We start from the raw sequence: 19,839 nt of genomic DNA on the forward strand, positions 1-19,839 counted from the left end.
TTGAACTTTTAATACCTTGTTATCATCAAAACTTAAGGTGGTAATGTTAAACACATTTTATTCCAACAGAGACAAGCTGGAGGTAGCAGGAAATAACAAGAGTCGTCTTCTTCCAGCAGATTATATATGGTCGTCTTTAGCTGCCCCCATCTCCTCTTCGTCCAAACTTCTTCCGCCTAGGCATGGCAATGGGGCGGGGTGGGGACGGATTTTGCCTTCCCCATCCCCTACTCCCATATGTTTACCTGTTACCCTACCCACACCCAACGGGGATGAGAAATTAAATCCCATCCCCGTCCCCAATGGTTCGGGTATTCCCGCCCCATCCCCGTCCCTGCAGTGAATCAATTTTTTTTAATAAAAAAAGAGTTTTTTTAAGCTTCAATGGTAATGTTGTAATGCATTATCCAACAATTTGCGTTCATTTTAGCATTTCTTTACCGAATTATTTGGTTGCTCCTTTAACTATCAATGAAAGTTCTTATATCATGACAATTATCAAACTAAATAACATGGTATATCATTATCAACCCCCTCAACAAAAACAAAAAAAAAAATGACTTTTCTACATTCGGTTAGGGTTTGGGTCTGCGTTCGGGGTGGGTACATATATGATGAATCCCCGTTACCTGTCCCGTACCCGTATTTTGAAATCCGAGAAAACCCAAACCCATACCCAAACCCAGTCAAATCGGGGTTGGTTTGGACGGGTACCCATATGCACGAGTTTTGTTGCCTTGTCTACTTCCGCCTTCCTCGTTTTTTCCTAGATAAGTTGGAAAACAAAATAAAAATTTGAGAACTTTGTAGAACATAACACAAGTAGTTATTTTGGATTTAAGAATGTTAAGTCTATAGTTTGATATATATTTAATATTCTAAAAGAAATTAAGAACATCATAACTAATGATTATATAATAGTTCAATCACCCTTTATTGATTTTAAAAAATGGAGAAATGATATTTGTATAATTATTTTGTGACAACTTTTAAAAGAACATTCTTTTTCTCTTTTTTTATTAATCAAAAGCGAATAAAAATACAATAGTATAAGAATAAGAGTAAGAATTGTTCAAAAATTATCATAAAATCATTGTACAAATATCATTATTTTATAAAAATATTTATAATATCCATAATTTAAAAATGAAAAGCATGTTAAATTGCTACCCTTACTTATACGTGAAAACCCATAGCTTGTTGTGTGGGACATAACCCAAATTTCTAATCTACTTCACGGGTTGCTGTCATAATCAATTATTATTCACATAAAAAAGAATAAAAGAATATAATATTCACCATCATGCAGGCATGTTTGTCCTCTGTGTTTAGTTTCAATTCAGTAAATTGAAAACTTTACTGTACCTTACGGTGAAAGAGGCAAATTAGGAAGAGAAATGATATTTTGACAACCACTTTTTGATAATTTTTGGACAACTTTCTCTCTCTTACTCACATGATGTTGTTATCCTCTCTCTTCCTTTTTCTCTCTCCGTTGTTTTTGACCAATAAGAAGTGAGAAAAACAAAGTTGTCAACAAAGTTGTCATCAAATGGATGTCAAAATATCATTACTCAATTAGGAATTAGACTTTTGCCGCATAAATTAAACATACCAAATGAACTATTATACAGTGTTGTGAATTATTATCACCCTTTTCGTGTTTGTGACTTTTGCTAATTTCAAACTGAAAGTACTGTGAGGTCCCTCCCATGCTTTGCATTATTTTCACCGCTAAGCTTCAAACACGAAAAGAAAAATGACCTAACATGCATCAATGTTTTCATGTCTCAGACCATTCTATATCAGACAGATCGTACAATGATAATTTTACATTATCTTTTTGAGCAACTTGCTGCTGAGTCCCAACAAATCACCGAAAAAGTAGTGTATCTTAATATTTTCACATAATTTAAAAAAAATGTTCTTATAACATAATCGAATAAAATTACCAACTTTCCATATCAATTTCTATATATAAAGTTGGTCGACTTTTAGATGTCAAATTATTTTCCATCAACATTTTCACTTTACAAATTTTATGGTTGATTTTCTTTTTAAGATGAAAAATATTTATAGTTAGTTATTAAATTAATATTTTTTCATTTGAGTTTGAACAAAAACATCTAACTCTTTATCTTAATTTAACGTAAATCAGTTGGACTATTCAGCTCTTTTATAATTGGTTAGTTGCATCACTCTAAACACAATATTCAATTTTTTAAGGTCTTTTATTCATAGTCCATTGATCATAACATTTTACGTATAAAAGTTAATTCTTTTAATCAAAATAATTAGTTTTATAAGTTTGCCTCCTGATTGTTACAATTTTTAAAAATAAATAAATAAATAAATACTGCTTCAATAGCTTTTCTAGAAAATTATTTTTCATAATTGACAAAGCAGCTTCAATTTTTTTAAAGCTCTAGAAATTATTAAATATCGAAATCATTTTGTTATTGAATTCTACATTTTTCAAATTCTCAAACTACTGAATATATAAATATTTTTGAATATCCTCATATTTAAGCTAACTTTTAAAATAAAATTTAAGTCAATTTAAATCAGAATATACTCCTATAAATGTGTTTTGACATTCCCATTCTTTAAAGTAAGTAGTGGAATGAGATTTAAACCAATTTAACATTTATAATTGGTAACAAAATGGTTAAAATTCAAAATAGTACTGTTTTTCTCTAAATAATAATAAAGTTTAAAATCACAAGCTGCTATGTTATTGACCTTTTCAAAAAGTAATTTATTTAAGTTCCAAACCCGTGTTGTTTTAGATTCTAATAAATGTCCCTATCCAAACCTAAAGTACATTATTTAAACAAGTTAGATTCTCAACTTCTTCCCTAACTTTTTCATCAACATTTCATGGCTTCCTCATCTCACAAACTCACCATCCTTCTCTTTACAATCCTCTTCTCACTCACATTACCTCTTCACACCAACACTTCCACAACCGCAACATTCAATACCAACAAACTCACTTCCTTAAAATCTTTATGCAAAACAACACCATACCCTAAACTTTGTTTCAACTCATTAAAACTTTCCATATCAATAAACATAAACCCAAACATCATAAACTTCCTTCTTCATTCACTTCAACTAGCAATATCCGAAACCACAAAGCTCTCTATTCTTTTCCACGACGTTGGAACATCGAATATCGTAGAGAAACAACGAGGATCAATTCAAGACTGCAAGGAACTTCATCAATCAACCTTAACTTCATTGAAAAGATCATTATCCGGAATCCGTTCCTCGAACAAAAGAAACATAGCTGATGCTAGAATCTACCTTAGTGCAGCCCTAACCAACAAAAACACATGTTTAGATGGTCTTGATTCTGCTTCTGGTACATATAAACCAATTCTTGTGGATTCTATTATCAACACTTACAAACATGTAAGTAACTCTCTTTCTATGCTTTCTAATCATGCACCTGAGCCTTCAAATCAAAAGGGTTACAAGAAAAAATCAACTTCTCCAAAATGGTTATCAAAAAGCTTAGATTTGGATGAATATGATGCAAATGAAATGCTAGTTGTATCTGCAGATGGAAGTGGAAACTTTAGCACTATTAATGATGCTATAAACTTTGCTCCAAATAATAGTATGGTTAGAATAGTTATCTATGTTAAAGAAGGGTATTATGATGAAAATGTTGAAATACCAAGTTATAAAACTAACATTGTGATGCTTGGTGATGGAAGTGATTCTACTGTGATCAGTGGTAACAGAAGTGTTGTTGATGGATGGACCACTTTCAGATCTGCAACTTTAGGTGAAGTTTTTCTTTACCCTTTTTTCTTGATTTGTCTTTTCTTTTCTTGGATTTTTCTGTGCTTTGTCTTTTAAAAAAGAATAAGTGTTGCTGATGCAATAGATTCTACAATATTAAATTAAATTTGTCAATGAACTAATTATAGTGTGTTTGATTTCACAAGAGTTTTAAAATTGATTTTGTTTTGGATCATATGTGATTTTAAAAAAATATAGATGTGTATGATTATTGGACAGAAATCATTTTGTTCCCAATCTTTATTTGATGGTAAAATATAAAATTAATTTGTGTCTAGTTAAAAAAAAATTGTCTTTGGAATAAAATAATCAACATATAAATTTCTTTATTTCAGGCTAATTTTATTCAAATTAATTTTACATAATCAATTACAATCAAAATAGTTTTTTCTGAAACTAATTCTTAAAATTTGGTTTGAGTTTTTCACAAGGTTGATCTCTTTTTAAGGTGAGACTTGAATTTTTCCAATATACCCTCTTTTCATATTATAATTTTATTTTGGATTTAACTTACCTTTACAAAATTAGTTGTTATATTTAGTCCTATATTTCATTCGACTCTTTTCATATTATAATTTTATTTTGGATTTAACTCACCTTTACAAAATTAGTTGTTATATTTAGTCCTATATTTCATTCGATTTAGGACTCTTGTACATCTACAACGTGACCGGTGACCTGATTGACTGATATTATATGGGTCAATAGATCTTGGATAGACACAAATACAATCTTAGAATTTGGGTTGAGTTTAGCTCAACGTTGAAGAATAATGTCATTCTTTATAAATATTTTTTAGTCGTTATCTCTTTTCAATCTGGGACTTAGATTTTTATCAATAATAATGTTCATAATTGGTTAAAAAAAACTAAAGATTATGGGCAACTAATTTCATACTATGGATTGGTGACATACAATAAACGTGTGATTTTTGTCATTTGGGATAATCCATTGTTCAGTGAGTCAGATTCTTAATTTTTCCAAATAAATTAGTGTACCATGTTTCCAAATTGACAGTCACGTGATAATAAATGCTCATTTCATTTTTCAGCTGTATCTGGAGATGGATTTCTTGCAAGAGACATAGCAATTGAGAACAGAGCTGGACCAGAGAAACATCAAGCAGTTGCATTAAGAGTAAATGCAGATTTAACAGCATTTTACAAATGTGCAATTTATGGTTACCAGGACACACTTTATGTTCACTCATTTAGACAATTCTATCGCGAATGCGACATTTACGGTACAATAGATTTCATATTTGGTAACGCCGCAGTAGTATTACAAGAATGCGACATCGTATCAAGAATGCCATTACCTGGTCAATTTACCGTTATAACCGCGCAATCACGGGATAATCCCGATGAAGACACGGGAATTTCAATCCAAAACTGTTCGATTATAGCTACGGATGAGCTTTATTCAAACTTTAGTAAGGTCAAGAGTTACCTTGGGAGGCCATGGAGGGTTTTTTCTAGAACAGTTTTGATTGAGTCTTATATTGATGATTTTATTGATCAAAAGGGTTGGACAAAATGGTCAAATGATCAAGGTTTGGATACATTGTTTTATGGTGAATATGAAAATTATGGACCTGGTTCAAAGATTGATAATCGTGTTGAATGGGTTGGTTATCATTTGATGGATTATAATGATGCTTATAATTTCAGTGTTTCTGAGTTTATTATTGGTGATCAATGGCTTGAGTCTACTTCAGTTCCTTATGATGATGGAATTTGACATAGAAGAGATAATGTAACTTTGGTTTGTTACATTTTTCATCAATGTTATTTGAGGTCCTAAAGGAGTTCGTTGATTAACAATGTAAAAGAAAAATGTTTATGGGGTGATATGTTGAGCACATTGTGAGAAGTTCTTATGTAGTTGCTTGTCGCATTCAATGTATGTGATCTCAACTAGACTATTATTTGAAAAATTAATGTGATAAAAGTGGGACACACATTGAAGTATACTACACATTGAATGGTACTTTGGGAACGAAATTGGAGGACTGAGTTTCCCTGCTGTTAAAAAGCACGATGTTTATTATAGATCGTACAATTTAAATTAACTCAGTTGTCAAATTATTCTAAACAATCTCGACTATAGGATTTAGATCGGACGGTTCTGAACTGTTACAGCGTCCTGCTGTAACAACAAGAAATCCAGATCCAAAATTGGTTCTCTACAGCACCATAATCCAGAAGTAATATGGGTTCTTGAAAACACTCAAGTTTCCTTTGGTAAAAAATAGTGAATAATTGATAAATTAGTTTATTGCGGAAGAATTTACCGAGGATAACATGATAACTTATGAGCTAGTATTTTCTTCAAAAAAAAAAACTTATGAGCTAGTATATAAAATTTACAATTTTTAGTAAAATTAGTGTTTGAACTAACCTATAAAAATATGTTTAGTTTTTGTCATTTAAGTATTTAGTAAAATTAGTGTTTGAACTAACCTATAAAAATATGTTTAGTTTTTGTCATTTAAGTAACATAGGTCAAATTGTGATGAAGAATGATTATAAAAGTTAGTTTAGTGAAATTGATTTTTTTAGATTTCATGTAAAAACAAGTTTATTTTATTAAAGCATTCTCGTTGATATTTAATGGAAAAATTCACTCAAGTTAAATGTTTTTTAATTAACTGAAGCCCTATTCTTTCAAAAAAAAAATTAACTGAAGCCCTATTAAGAGTATTAGTGAAATAAATCATAACCTCGACTTGAAAAATAAAATTACTCCTATAACCTCGTGAGAAGGGCTTAACTACCATCTTACCATGAGCCAAACATTATTTAGGATGAATCTATCTATTTATTATTTATTTCCCTCAAAATAAAAATCTATTTATTATTTATTACAACAAATACACAAATCTGTTTCCTGCCATCTCAGCAGCGTACATAACGGACAATTTTAAATGTCAGCATCTTAAACGAGTTGGCAAGCTTCATCCATTTCAGTACAATTGAACTCCATTCCTAAAATTTCTGTTCTCCACACATCCTTAACACTAGTGTTACAACTCTTTCTCAAACATCCAACCAATCACCTTCAACTATTGAACATTAATTAGTATTATTCAATCTTATCTATACTTCCTCCTTAATTTATTATCCGTGTTAAAATATGCCTTGAATTAGTGTTGGAAAAATGTTCCACATCGGATAGTATAAAGAAATATGCAAAGACTTTACCATATAAATAAAAACCTTGTGTGTTAGTATTTCTTGCATCAATATTAGTAGGTTTTGCTATAATTGGCGTTACATCTACTATTCAGTATCTGTAATTATCTATTATAGTGAAATTCTTTTCAGTGGCTCTGCCCGTGGATTAGTCAGCACATTGCTGGATACCACATTAACTTGTCGTTGTTCATTTTGTCTTTTACCATTATTCTCATTATTCCCGCGTCATGTTATAACAAACTGGTATCAGAGCTGGTTCGGATTCGTTTAGGCGGGCACGATGACTGGAGGTAAAAGTTTGAAAGTTGACAAGTTCATTGGGAGGAATAATTTTAGTTTGTGGCAGATCAAGATCCAGGCGTTGCTTAAACAGTAGGGGCTATGGACACCTTTGTTATAGCATGCGCCAAACCCTCTACATGCTGATATCGCCACTCTAGAGGAGAAGACAAATTATACGCTTATCCTTGCTTTGGAAGATCATATTGTCACTGTGGTTGCTGAAGAGGATACCACTGCCAGTTTGTAGTGTAAGCTAGAGAGTCTATACATGACGCAGAGCTTAACCAACAAGTTGCTCTTAAAGCAACCTTTGTTCAGTCTGCGCATGCAAGAAGATATGTCCCTAAGAGAACATCTAGATCAATTGAATTCAATATTATTAGATATGCGTAATATTGATATTAAGATTGATGGTGAGGATGTTGGCTTGATTCAATATTATTATTTTTTTACAAACGTATTCAATTATTATTTTAACACAAAAGTATTAAAATACATTAATAAAGCTCCACTCTCTATTTAGGAAATTGAAATTCTATTATTTATTAATATTTTTAATAACCCTTTCGAATTCCATGAATTTAATCAAAGAAAAAAATTACTGTTCAAAATATTTCTGAACACTCTGTAACCAAAAAAAAATTATTTCTGAACACTCCACTCTTTAATTTAGGAAATCGAAATCCAATTCATTAATAATATACTTAATCATCCATTTTGAAATCAATGAATTCAGTCAAAGAAAATATTTTAGATTTATTGATTGCCATTTTGGATTCAATGAATTTATTCAAAATAACCATTTCTATTTACTGATTTTAATATCTTATTCTCCTGGGTATTAATTAAAATCTTTTACGTTAGGGGATTAATTAAAAACGTTAAATACCCATGTTTTCTCATAGTAGGGAACTCTATATATTGTAAGAAAGAAGAATTGTTAAAAATAAAATAAAATGGTTCGTTTATCATTCCTTCTTGTGGTTTTTCATTTTATGTGTTACAATTTCTTCTGCAACCAAAGTCGTAGACATTGATACCATATGCAAGAACGTCACAAATTATCCATTTTGTTCAAATCTTCTCAATTCAAATCCCAGCTCAAAAAGAGATCTTCCTAGCCTTATACAATACACCATTGACGTGCGTCAATGCGACCAACACCGTCGATTTAATCAACGGGCTTATTGCAAAAAGTGGTAGTAATTTCAACGCAACATACCATTACAATGTGTGTTTAATCCATTTTGATATCAAAAAGGGTGCTTTACATATAATTGAGTACGCTGAAGATATGTTCAGAAGAAAATATTACAAAGAAATGGGTGATGCTCTTGAATATATTAATTTTAATGCTTGGGAATGCCTATTAGGGGATACACCAAGTGACCCTCCTTTTCATGATACATCTTTGCTCCCTGCATATGCTCATGTTGTCATGTTGGTTGCTAAGATTGCTAAGAGTGTACTTACTTATATGTTACAAGCCTAATTAATGAGAGGTATATCCTAGATAAATTATATAGGCTTTACAATTTTGTTGAAGTAGGCTCTAAAATTTGTATTGCTTGAACATCCTATTTCAATAAATGAGTCAATCTCCTATGTAAAGAATGACGAATATAAATATTATAGAGAATTAAAAAATAATCATGTTTGATTCTTTAAAATAAAATTAAAATCATCTTTGATTCTAAACAATTTATCCTTGTCAAGATGAGAACTGTTACCTCCTACTCACCGCTTAGTATTGCAAAATTGCAATCATATTTTACACCTAATTTATTTCAATTGTGTCGTCGCCTAATCGAAGTGAGGTCAAATCAGAGAAGATTTCTTGAGCAAAAAGATTGAAGGATTGCATGCTATCTTGATCCGAAGAAGACGTTGGGATTCATCCAATTTCAAGGAGCTTGAAGATTGGAGGCATTGGAGTGGTTACATAGAGAGTGGTTACATAGATTAGAAGAAATAGGACCATGGTGATTCGTAAATTGAAGGAACCTTATAATTAACGCTTGTAAACTTTTTCAGCACTATAACGGAAGTCCATAGAAGAGATGTTTTCTTCTACAAAGAGAGGAGCCTCTATAAATATGGTGTTCTCTTTCCTTTACTTTTTAATTAATGCAAATTTACTTTGATGTTGATGAATTAGTTTAATTGTTATATTGGTTGTGATTGAATAATTTCTAAATCCTAAATGTCAAGAAAATTGTTGAACTATCAAATCAATCTCCTTTCATATTAAAGATTAACTAGTTTATTATCTCATCATATATATCAAAGTTTTTTAGTTTCATGTGATAGTGATTTCTTGATTAAGATTAGGTTTGTTTGAAATAGTTATTGGTTTTTTCGATTATAGTGTGTATTAATAATTGATTGATAACTTACAACTAAAGAGTGAATACATAGTTCCAATTTGAATTGTTATTTTGTCATTTCTTATTATATTGTCATTGATCCTAGAATACCTAGTTCCAATTCGAATTGTTATTTTGTCATTTCTTATTATATTGTCATTGATCTGTGGTGAAGCGTTGTGGTGGTGATTCGGTTGAGGTGGTTGTGGCGGCTTTGCGTGGGGTATGTGAGATTGTAATGGTGTGATTTGGATGGGTGGTCGTGGATTATTTTAAACTAGGATTTGGTGTCAGAACTATTTGCAAACAGGAGCTATAAAAGGGTGTGGTTGGTGTTGATTAGGTGAGGAGGTGGGTGTTTTTGTGGTGCTTGTTGTGGGTGATTTCTTTTGGAGGCTGCCTCTGTTACTCGGGTCCGCTTTCGTCGTCCCTAGCTCTTGTTTGAGTTTTGGGGTTGTTAAGGCGTTTATGGTGTTTTGAGGGTGCGCGTTCTTTCGAGCTGAGCCTTTTCCTTTTTGATTTGATTGATGTTTGCACCACCGCATATCATGTCATTTGTCTTACATATTGCGTGCTGGATTCCGGTGGGCTAGCTACTTTTGCTTCGAGATCGGTGGTTGGTGTCTAGCTTCAATCTTGTTTGGTTGTCTATGATGTTTCTCTTGTGGACCGGGGGTGAGGGGTGCCCTTCTGATTTGGTCCTGAAGTCATGTGGGCTGATCGCTTTTGATTCGAGATCGAGAGTCAGTTCTTTGGCTCAACTTTGGTTTTGGGCTTTTTTTTGTGTTCTTCAGGTGGATCAGAGGTTGAGAGGTGGTGGAAGTTGAATGTTATTTAGGAGCTTTTCGGATGTGGCTCAGCTATGGTGAGGAGGACTGAGTGTTTCATTTAGAGGGGTGTTCTTTTGGGGTGAGTAGTGACGATGGGTGGTTATGGATATCGTTTTTCAGTGGTCGTTTTCGTGAAGGGGTCTGTTTTTGGTGGCGATGTTTATTTTGGCAGGTGTTGTCCTCATGGGTGTTGAAGGTAGGGTATGGCTAGGTGTTGTGTGTAGGGTGTCTTTTATTGTGTTTATTTTCAGGTGTTCTACCTATATATGACGCTTTTAGTTTGAATTCTCTGAATTACCGATCTTTGTTCATCTTGAGCAAGGATCTGGTTGTTAAATAAAATTTGTTGTTCAAAAACTAAAATCATCAAAAACTAACACATATAACACCAAAATCAACACATCAACAATCAAATCTAAAAGATTCAAAATCACAACTCACCAATTTCAGATCGAAGAGTGAGCTTCACCAATTATTATTGGGATTTTTTGACCTTGTATTGTCTTCATAAACCTTATCAAGCTCTATTTCTCTTTATTCTCTTGCTTCTATAACTCCATGAGATGCCTTGATTGTAACACTCTAAACTCTAAAAGCGATAACACAACATGAATAAATAATTTTTCTCAAGACATCACAGCGGAACAATCATCTCAACAATTCATCAATAATAAAATAAATCTTCCAAGTAGCCATGTCATTATACTACATATATCATCATCAATACATAGTTTCAAAAATCCTCAACGGTCATAATAAAAGACACCGACAACAGACACCTAATCAGAGCCCCTATGACTATGACTTCAAAAGCAGTAGACGAGGTATCATCCATGCTATCCTCAAGCAAACTCACCAAAGCAAAGCGACTATTTCTACACACTGTCTACCCATTTGTAAGAATAAGGCAGACGGTCAACCAAATGACCATTGGGGGTTAGATTTCCACAATTAAAAGCATAAACCAAATGAAGTAAAACAACGTGATTAACTTCGCATGATTTAATAATACAACACTGGAATCATTCACAACAACCTACAGTTATTCAATCATCAAGTATATAGTTACCAAGTTCACCAAGTGCATATAGTCACCAAACACATAGCCAAACAAGACACATTCATCAATTATCAATGTATGATATGCCCCTAAACACGACACCTATATGCATATGGTACCGAGTCATCACCAAAGTCGTCACCTCAAGATACAACTCTATCATTTTCATCACCAATATGAATACAAAGTATTCGAGCCATCGTCAATATGGACATAAATATTAGATTGAAATGGTGTTTGAAATACTTTGATCTTGGATTTTCCTTTACTTTTTCTTAAATCATCCTTTTCTTTTTCTTTCCTTGCATTTTGATGATATGGTCAAGAGGGAAAATTCCTCACAATATAATGCCTGAGGTATACATAAGTGTACCATGTTGAGATTAATTAGCATGAGATATTGTCGTTTTCATAAAAAAAAAATTGTTTACATAACCATGAGGTATAATTTAAGAACCAATCTTTACTATGTTACTATATGATGGTCTTAGATTGATTTTTATTTCTAATCTTCACGCGAGCGCACACGCACGCACATATAAATATATATATATATATATATATATATATATATTGTATTTAACTTTTACGTAAAAGTTATAACAAACTTTTTTATATGTTTGATTTGTTCACTTTCATAATTGCATCATTAGAATTAATATCTTTTTTGAGAGAATTAGAATTAATATATTAGCTAATAAAAATGAGTTTTGTTTATTGTAGAAAAATATAATGACACAGGTAACCTAAGTTCAGACTTAAGAACTTGGTTAAGCGTGATCCATGCAAACACAGATACATGCATGGATCATAGGGATAAATAATGCAACATTTATCGATTGATGACCTTTTGTATCCTTATTATTCATAGGGACAATTGTTTATATAAACCATAGTTCATGCTATATCTCTCACAAAAGTATTAAATCATAGTTCATGCTATACATCTCACAAATATATTCTTGCTATACATTCTTCATTTTGCAATTTCCACTCCTACATTTATAATGGCTGTTTTTCCTACAAACCATATTCATTCTTCATTTTGATGATGTTGATCATCATTTGCATCATTTCCAAACCTCTCGATGTTGTTTCTGCCAGCTCTACTCACATGACAACAAGGAGTCTAAAAGTATCTCCTCTTGAGTTTGCACTATCCTTGAGACAAGTAGAGGATGTGTTACATGAAGTGATATATATTTTGGAATTTGAACTTAACATTGCTAATGGTTCTAACCACTCTCATCTCTCAAATACCATGTCCACGTGTTCAAATTTGCTAGGCATGTTACTTGAAGAAGTCGATTGGTGTATATCTACCCTTAAGAGAACAAAAGGTATATTGAAAATTATCGGATTGAAATGGTGTTTGAAATACTTTGATCTTGGATTTTCCTTTTTTTTTTTCTTAAATCATCCTTTTCTTTTTCTTTCCTTGCATTTTGATGATATGGTCATGGGGGAAAATTCCTCACAATATAATGTCTAAGGTATACATAAGTGTAATATGTTGAGATTAATTAGCATGAGATATTGTCGTTTTGATAAAAATATATATATATATATATATATATATATATATATATTTGTTTACATAACCATGATCTTTAATGGTTAAGTTTTCTTATGTATATATAATTTAAGAACCAATCTTTACTATGTTACTATATGATGGTCTTAGATTGATTTTTATTTCTTATCTTCATGCGACACGCACGTGCGCGCGCGCGCTCACACACACACACACACGCACGCGCACGCGCACACACACACACACACACACATATATATATTTGTATTTAACTTTTATGTAAAAGTTATTACAAACTTTTTTATATGTTTGATTTGTTCACTTTCATAATTGCATCATTAGAGTTAAAATCTTTTTTGAGAGAATTAGAATTAATATATTAGCTAACAAAAATGAGTTTTGTTTATCGTAGAAAAATATAATGGCACAGGTAACCTAAGTTTAGACTTAAGAACTTGGTTAAGCGCGATCCATGCAAACACAGATACATGCATGGATTAGTTTGAAGGAATGGATGAAAAAATGAAAGACAAAATTGCCACAAAGATTGATAGTGTTGATTACTTAGTGTACAATCTCCTAACAAATGTTGAGCACACGATGTCGTTATGTCAACTATGGTTAATATCCTTCTTGGTTTAGCCCGAGCGACCAGCAACTGTTGCAGCCAGATGCAGAACAGACATTCGATGTTGTAGTCGCTGCCGACCATATCAGAAATTTCTCGAATATTATGGATGATGTTAATGCTGCACCCAACTCTACCATGAAGAGGCACATCATATTCATCAAGAAGGGTGTATACCACGAAAATGTGCAAGTCCTTAAGAAGAACATTGTCATGATAGGAGAAGGAATGGATGCTACGATAATAACCGGTAATCTGAGCAACGCCACAAGCAATTTGAGCACAATCAACACTGCAACCTTCGGTAAGGATTTACAACTCCTTCCAAGTTCCCTTCGACTCCTTAGTTTCCCCTTCTCTTTTAAATATTGATTTTTAGGTATATATTTTCTTATAACTTTTTTTGTTGAAAATTTGCTTATAAACAATGACGGAAAAATTAATTGGAATATTTTTGTTTATTACTTAAAAAAGATTTTTTGATGTGATATTGCGTGTCTACTGTCAAGGGAAAATTTTCTTATTACTATTTATTATTTATTATTTATTATTGTTTAGTCGAATAATTTTTTCAAACACATTTTCTCCTGTAACAATGTTTTTCCTCTTGTACATTATTAATTAAATGTAGTAGTATAACTTTTTAATTGGTGATGAATACCCTGCACTTCACTAAATTACATTTATACAGTTCGATTAGTTTAACCAAGGAAAAGTAAAAAATCCACAAAAATGCTATTAATTGATAGTCAGTCTGAAGGTATAAAAAAATATTAATATTTGTTGTAACTTTGTTATATTATCTCTTGAGCCTTAAACCTCTTGTCTTTTATAATAACAAAACCTTTAATATGACTCAGTTGACATTGATTTTTTTCCTCTTTTGTAAAGCTGTCATGGGTGTAGGATTCATCGCAAGGGATATTTCGTTCATCAACACTGTTGGACCTTTAGGTTACCAAGTTGTTTGCCTTAGATCAAGTTCTGACCAGTCTGTATTCTACCGTTGTGGGATTTCCGGCTATCAAGATAGCCTTTATGCTCATAACCTTAGACAGTTCTATAGGGAGTGCAAGATACGTGGCACGATCGACTTTATTTTCGGTTATGCTACGGCTGTGTTTCAAAACTGCACTATCCTAGTTAAGAAAGGGTTACCGTCCCAGAGCAACACTATCACAGCTAATGGAGGGAAACACGATATAAACCCATTTGGTTTCTCACTGCAGTTCTGCACCATTTCGGCAGATTTTGATCTTTTACCATTAATCAACACAACCTCAACCTTTCTTAGAAGACCATGGAAGCCGTATTCCATAGCGGTTTTCATGCAGTCTTACTTTAGTGAAGTTTTGAACGCAAAAGGCTGGTTAGAGTGGAATCAATCTGAAAATTTAGACACACTATACTACGCCGAGTTTAAGAATTTTGGACCTGGAGCTGGAACACAGAACAGAGTCAAATGGCCAAGGTCCTACAAGATTCTCGTCAGGCTGTTAATTTAACTGTAGCCAAGTTCATTATGGGGAATCTGTGGTTAAATTCAAGTGGTGTACCATACACTCCTGGGTTTGGGAATCTTGCATGAAGAAAATAAAAATAACTATATATTACAAAATTTCTATCAATGTATCTATTTAGACTGTTTTATTTCACTTTGTCAATAAGTCAACTTGGCCCTGTTGAATATATTTTACATCGAAGTGATGCTTATTTTGGGCCATTATGCCCACTTTTTATAGTTTTTTTTTCTTTCTTTTTCACTCTATTCTTTAATTCATTATAGTAAACATATTGAATTTGAGCTACTACGGGCTAATTACCTGGTAAGAATTTGAAGTAAAAAACTAAACAATAAGACAATACATATCCAAAACAGGTGACCAAACATAAAATAAAACACAATAGAATCATTTGGCATCCAAAAATTATAGTACCTTTGAGACAAATTACAGCAACAAACGAATTGGACTATTAACATGCTATAAAGAAATAGTCCATTGGAAACAACAGTCCATATATTTAAACATTACACAATGAAGCGTGCTTACTTGGAAATGAAAAAAGTAGCAAAGATGGGGCAATAATATAGTAGTCAAGTCATCTTCGGTTGCAGCACCACCGTTTATTCACAGAACTTGCAGCAATACAACATATGTATATACAATAGCATCAAAAGTACCAATGTGAGTAAAGAATACATAAACAATTTCTATCATCAAATTAAATTACAGTTCATTGAGTAGAGTAAAGTGCTAGTATGAGTTGTTATACCCTAATTTTGGACCTAAAAATACTTATTCAATTCTTCTTTTCTTGCATTATAAGTCATTTGAACTATCCTTGATCAATTACATCTTTCTTTGCATTTTATTGCAACATTACTTGCAAAATTCATGAAAAAGGGCATTTTAGTCATTTCCTATGTTAAAATTTCTTTCAGTCTTTTAAAATTTGTTTGAGTCCTTTCAAATAGTTTGAATAAGTCCTCATTTCAATTCTGTGTCAAAATCCATTTCAAAAATTGCATCTGAAGTCATTTTTGAGTCAGTTTTGCCCCTGGGGGCATTTTAGTCTTTTCATGTGTTAAAACTCTGTTTAAGTTCTAAAATTCGTCTCTGAGTCTTTTCAGTTGGTTTAAATAAACTCTTGCTTTAATTCCATGATAAAACCCATTTTTAAATTGCATCTGAGTCATTTTGAGTCATTTTAGTCCCTAGGGGCGTTTTGGTCATTTCACACGAAATTTCGGCAGAGAGAGGTTACTTTAAAGTACCTCATTTAAGCCATTGGTTCGTTTTAGTCCGTTTTGTCAATTTTAATCGTTTCACTTTACGTTATTTTCCATTTTACCAATTTTAATTCAATTTTATTTTAAATTTTAGTCCTAAAATTCTAAAATTGCATTTTAGTCCCTTAAGTCACTTTATTTTCTTTTAAGTCCTTTTTGATTCGAATTTTTTTTTTCTTTTTATTTTAGGTCAAACTTCTTAATTCTTTTTAGTCAATTACATTTCAGTCCCAGAGTCTTAATAATTTTGCAGATTAGTCCTTAGCATTTTTTTGCAGGTTAGTCCCTTAAGTTCTGAATATTGCAAAGAGGTCCTCAGGTCCAAAATTCAGCAAGGGACGAGTAGTTACAGGTCCAGGACACATGTCACAAAATCATTGGGTCTCAAGAACACATGGCAGCCTATAAAAGGAGCCAGTTCATCATTCAATGCAACAGAACCATTCACTAATTGCCAACTCACACAAACAGAATTCACAATTCTCTCTCCAGAATCAAAGATCAAAATCATAACTATTTCCAGAAATCATCAAGAACATTCATCAAACCCTAATTTTCCAGAACGAAAGATTCAACCGAATTCTTAAGAATTAACGCAAGTTCTCAGTGATTCATTACTGAATCTTCATCATCGAACTTGTTTCTTCGCAATTCTGGTGCGAATTCATCACCAACGGTGACAAACTCAAGCACGATCACGAAGAAAGAGAGAGAGAAGAAGAAGGATTAAAGCAAGTTTCGAACCAGTGAAGAAGAAAAAGAGAGAATAACTGATTTATTTTCAGTTCAAGACTTACCAGAAGCTTGCGTGGATCTTTCTGTTCGAATCTCCAAATCAAATTCAGGTAAACATGCAAAAACCTTCTCGTTTTCGTTTACAATCATCATCGAAGGTTTGTAATGAAAAGTAAACGGTGAATCGAAGTGAAAATATTGAAAAGATTCGAACAAATTGAAAACCGAAACCCTAAATCTTAAAATCCTGAAGATTCACCGTTTATCTTTCAAATCAGAGTTCGAAATCAACATCAGAGTAGAAAATAGTTCAGATTAGGGTTTCATTCCAAAAGATTTCGAAAAATTTTGAAACCCTAGGAACGTAAGCTTCAGGCTTAGATCTGCTCAAATCTAAGACTCATTTCCAAAAACAAGTGTCAAAACCATGAAGAGGAGTCCAAGACGAACACAATGACATAAAAAGTTTTCAAAAAGGGTTCAGGTACGGCGGCGCCACCGGCAGCCACCGTACCTCCGTCGTAGTGTTCGTCGGAGAAGACGACGGAGAAGAAGAGAGAAGTTGCAGAGCTTCTCTCTCTAAAACGTTGTAGAGAGAGAAGAGAGAAGGAGGAATGAACTGGACCGGCAGGTTTGTGTTTATATAAACACCTGAACCGGTCTGGTTCGTTTTGGTTCACTCTCTTCTTGATCTGTACCGTTTGATTCATGGTTCGCCACGTGTATGCCTGTGATCCTTTGTTTCTATGCATCTGAGCTTCGTTATCATGCGCTGCATACTCTCAGCCCTTGGATCTAGGGTTTGATGGAGTTGGATCAATCCAACGCCTCTGTGGCGTTTGGATAGTCCAAGATCCGTCAGTAACCTTGGGCCTGGGCTTGTCCTTGGCAGATTTTCGTTCCTTGCTTTCTTTTCTTGTTATTTGAGCACTGCATTTCAATTCTTGCACCCTCCTGTATTGCATAAATTTCTCTAAAAAATTTCCTAAAAATTCATATGTGTTCTTGACCATTTTCTGGATATTTTTGTGATATTATCATGTGTTAAATCTTGTCTAAAAAATGTGTGGTATTTTCTTGTTAATTGTCCACTATTTTTGTTGAAAATTGTGAAGTTCTATATGATTTTTGTGTCTAAAAATTCTTTAAAAATTCTAAAAATTTTCATACACATTTCTTGATAGTTTTGTGGTATTTTCATGATAACTTTTGCATATTAAAACTTGGAGAGAATAATGTGAGGATTTTCTTGCCATTTTTGTGATGTTTTGTATTAAAGAATTTGTGAAAATTTGCTTGATTCTAGTTCCAATTTCTTGATATATGTTGGTGGCCCATACCATATGATTTTGTGACATTTTGGTTACTATTTGAATATAATTTTGTTGTATGAATGTGAATCTTGAGTAGTTGCTTGCTTTGCAAGTCATGGCTAAATAAATAGTGCAAATGTGTCTAAGTTCACTTGAAAATGTAGGGTTCATCATGTGGCTTTAACTCTCATTTTAAAAACTGAGTATAAACCTTTAAAAAATGCATGAGACTATGAGAGTTATGAGCTATGTGATGCTTGTATTCCATGGGTGAATTTTTAGTCATGTTTTGCATTTGTTTTGGTTTATTTTGTGTTAGATTCCATGCTCTTATTATAGTATTCTTCTTGCCTTATTTTTCTCCATATTATCATGTGCTACTAACCATTTTTTGTGTTTCATGTTCCATACATCATAAGCATACTCTCTATCACACTTTCTCATCCCATCTCTTTACATTTCTTTTGCTTTTAATTCATTTGTGTGGGATTAAGTTCTCACAAGGAAGTAGTGTGTATGTAGGTGAAGGATGTAATATGGACTATGGACTCTAATAATGTACACCGACACAAGCACCGACACATGCACACACCTCACTTTAGGAATATAGCTAGGATATGCATGTTTAGATGTATGTTTAGGATTGTATGTTTAGATGAATGCCTAGGATTTATACTTAGAAAAAATCAACTTTCCAAAAAACTTGAATAACATCACTCAAATAATTTTCCAAAGAAACCTTGGGATCAAAATCCCATTGAATTTTCCCTTTATTTTCTTAAATAAAAACCTTAATGAACTTTAATCATGCTTAGACCTTCTTTGCAAAATAACTAATTCAACCCCACTTTTTCACAATCTCATGCCTTTAAGGCCTCTCAATCTCATTCTTCAAACTCCAATTTTCAAACTTAAAATCAACCAACAAAAACAAGAACATTTTTGGAAGAGAACTACGGTGGATTTGATCCCTTAAACGGGTACGTAGGCAAGGACAAAATTCCTTCAATTCAAATAAAATAAAAATTCAAACACATTCTTCTCCCTCCAATTCTTCACTTAGAACACTTTTAGGCTTAAAATCATCTTTCAAAATAGCATTTAAAATGAAGCGCGCGCGTAGAAATTAAAAACGGTTCCTATAGGTTACTATAGTCGTTATGGGTGCCTAACACCTTCCCGTAGCGAAAACAACTCCCGGACCTCGATTCTCAAGGGTTTTGCTTACTTTTTCCCTTCCCAAGAAAAAATGAGATATCACCGGTTAAAAAGGTTCAAACTTAATCAATG

At 32.7% G+C, this 19,839-nt stretch overlaps 1 protein-coding gene, 1 long non-coding RNA gene and 1 pseudogene across 2 annotated transcripts; 2 read left to right on the plus strand and 1 right to left on the minus strand.

Annotated features, from left to right (window-relative positions):
• The first annotated feature begins 2,816 nt into the window (after positions 1–2,816).
• On the plus strand, positions 2,817–5,847 carry LOC146946261 (putative pectinesterase/pectinesterase inhibitor 12). The gene is made up of 2 exons (XM_085744399.1): positions 2,817–3,796; positions 4,865–5,847. Exons 1-2 carry the CDS (start codon positions 2,881–2,883, stop codon positions 5,551–5,553), a joined length of 1,605 nt encoding a protein of 534 aa, XP_085600525.1. The 5' UTR covers positions 2,817–2,880; the 3' UTR covers positions 5,554–5,847.
• On the minus strand, positions 4,154–4,515 carry LOC146946262 (uncharacterized). The gene is made up of 2 exons (XR_015026675.1): positions 4,411–4,515; positions 4,154–4,327 (listed from the first exon to the last, which is right to left on the minus strand). It is a non-coding gene; the product is annotated as an uncharacterized LOC146946262 (long non-coding RNA).
• A 4,733-nt stretch (positions 5,848–10,580) lies between the features above and the next one.
• LOC146946263 (pectinesterase/pectinesterase inhibitor PPE8B-like) lies at positions 10,581–15,298 on the plus strand (annotated as a pseudogene).
• Positions 15,299–19,839: the final 4,541 nt, after the last annotated feature.

The sequence above is a fragment of the Medicago sativa genome, chromosome 2 (genome assembly GCF_051527215.1).
Source record: "Medicago sativa cultivar Bolivia chromosome 2, Bolivia_mono, whole genome shotgun sequence".
Lineage (NCBI taxonomy): Eukaryota > Viridiplantae > Streptophyta > Magnoliopsida > Fabales > Fabaceae > Medicago > Medicago sativa.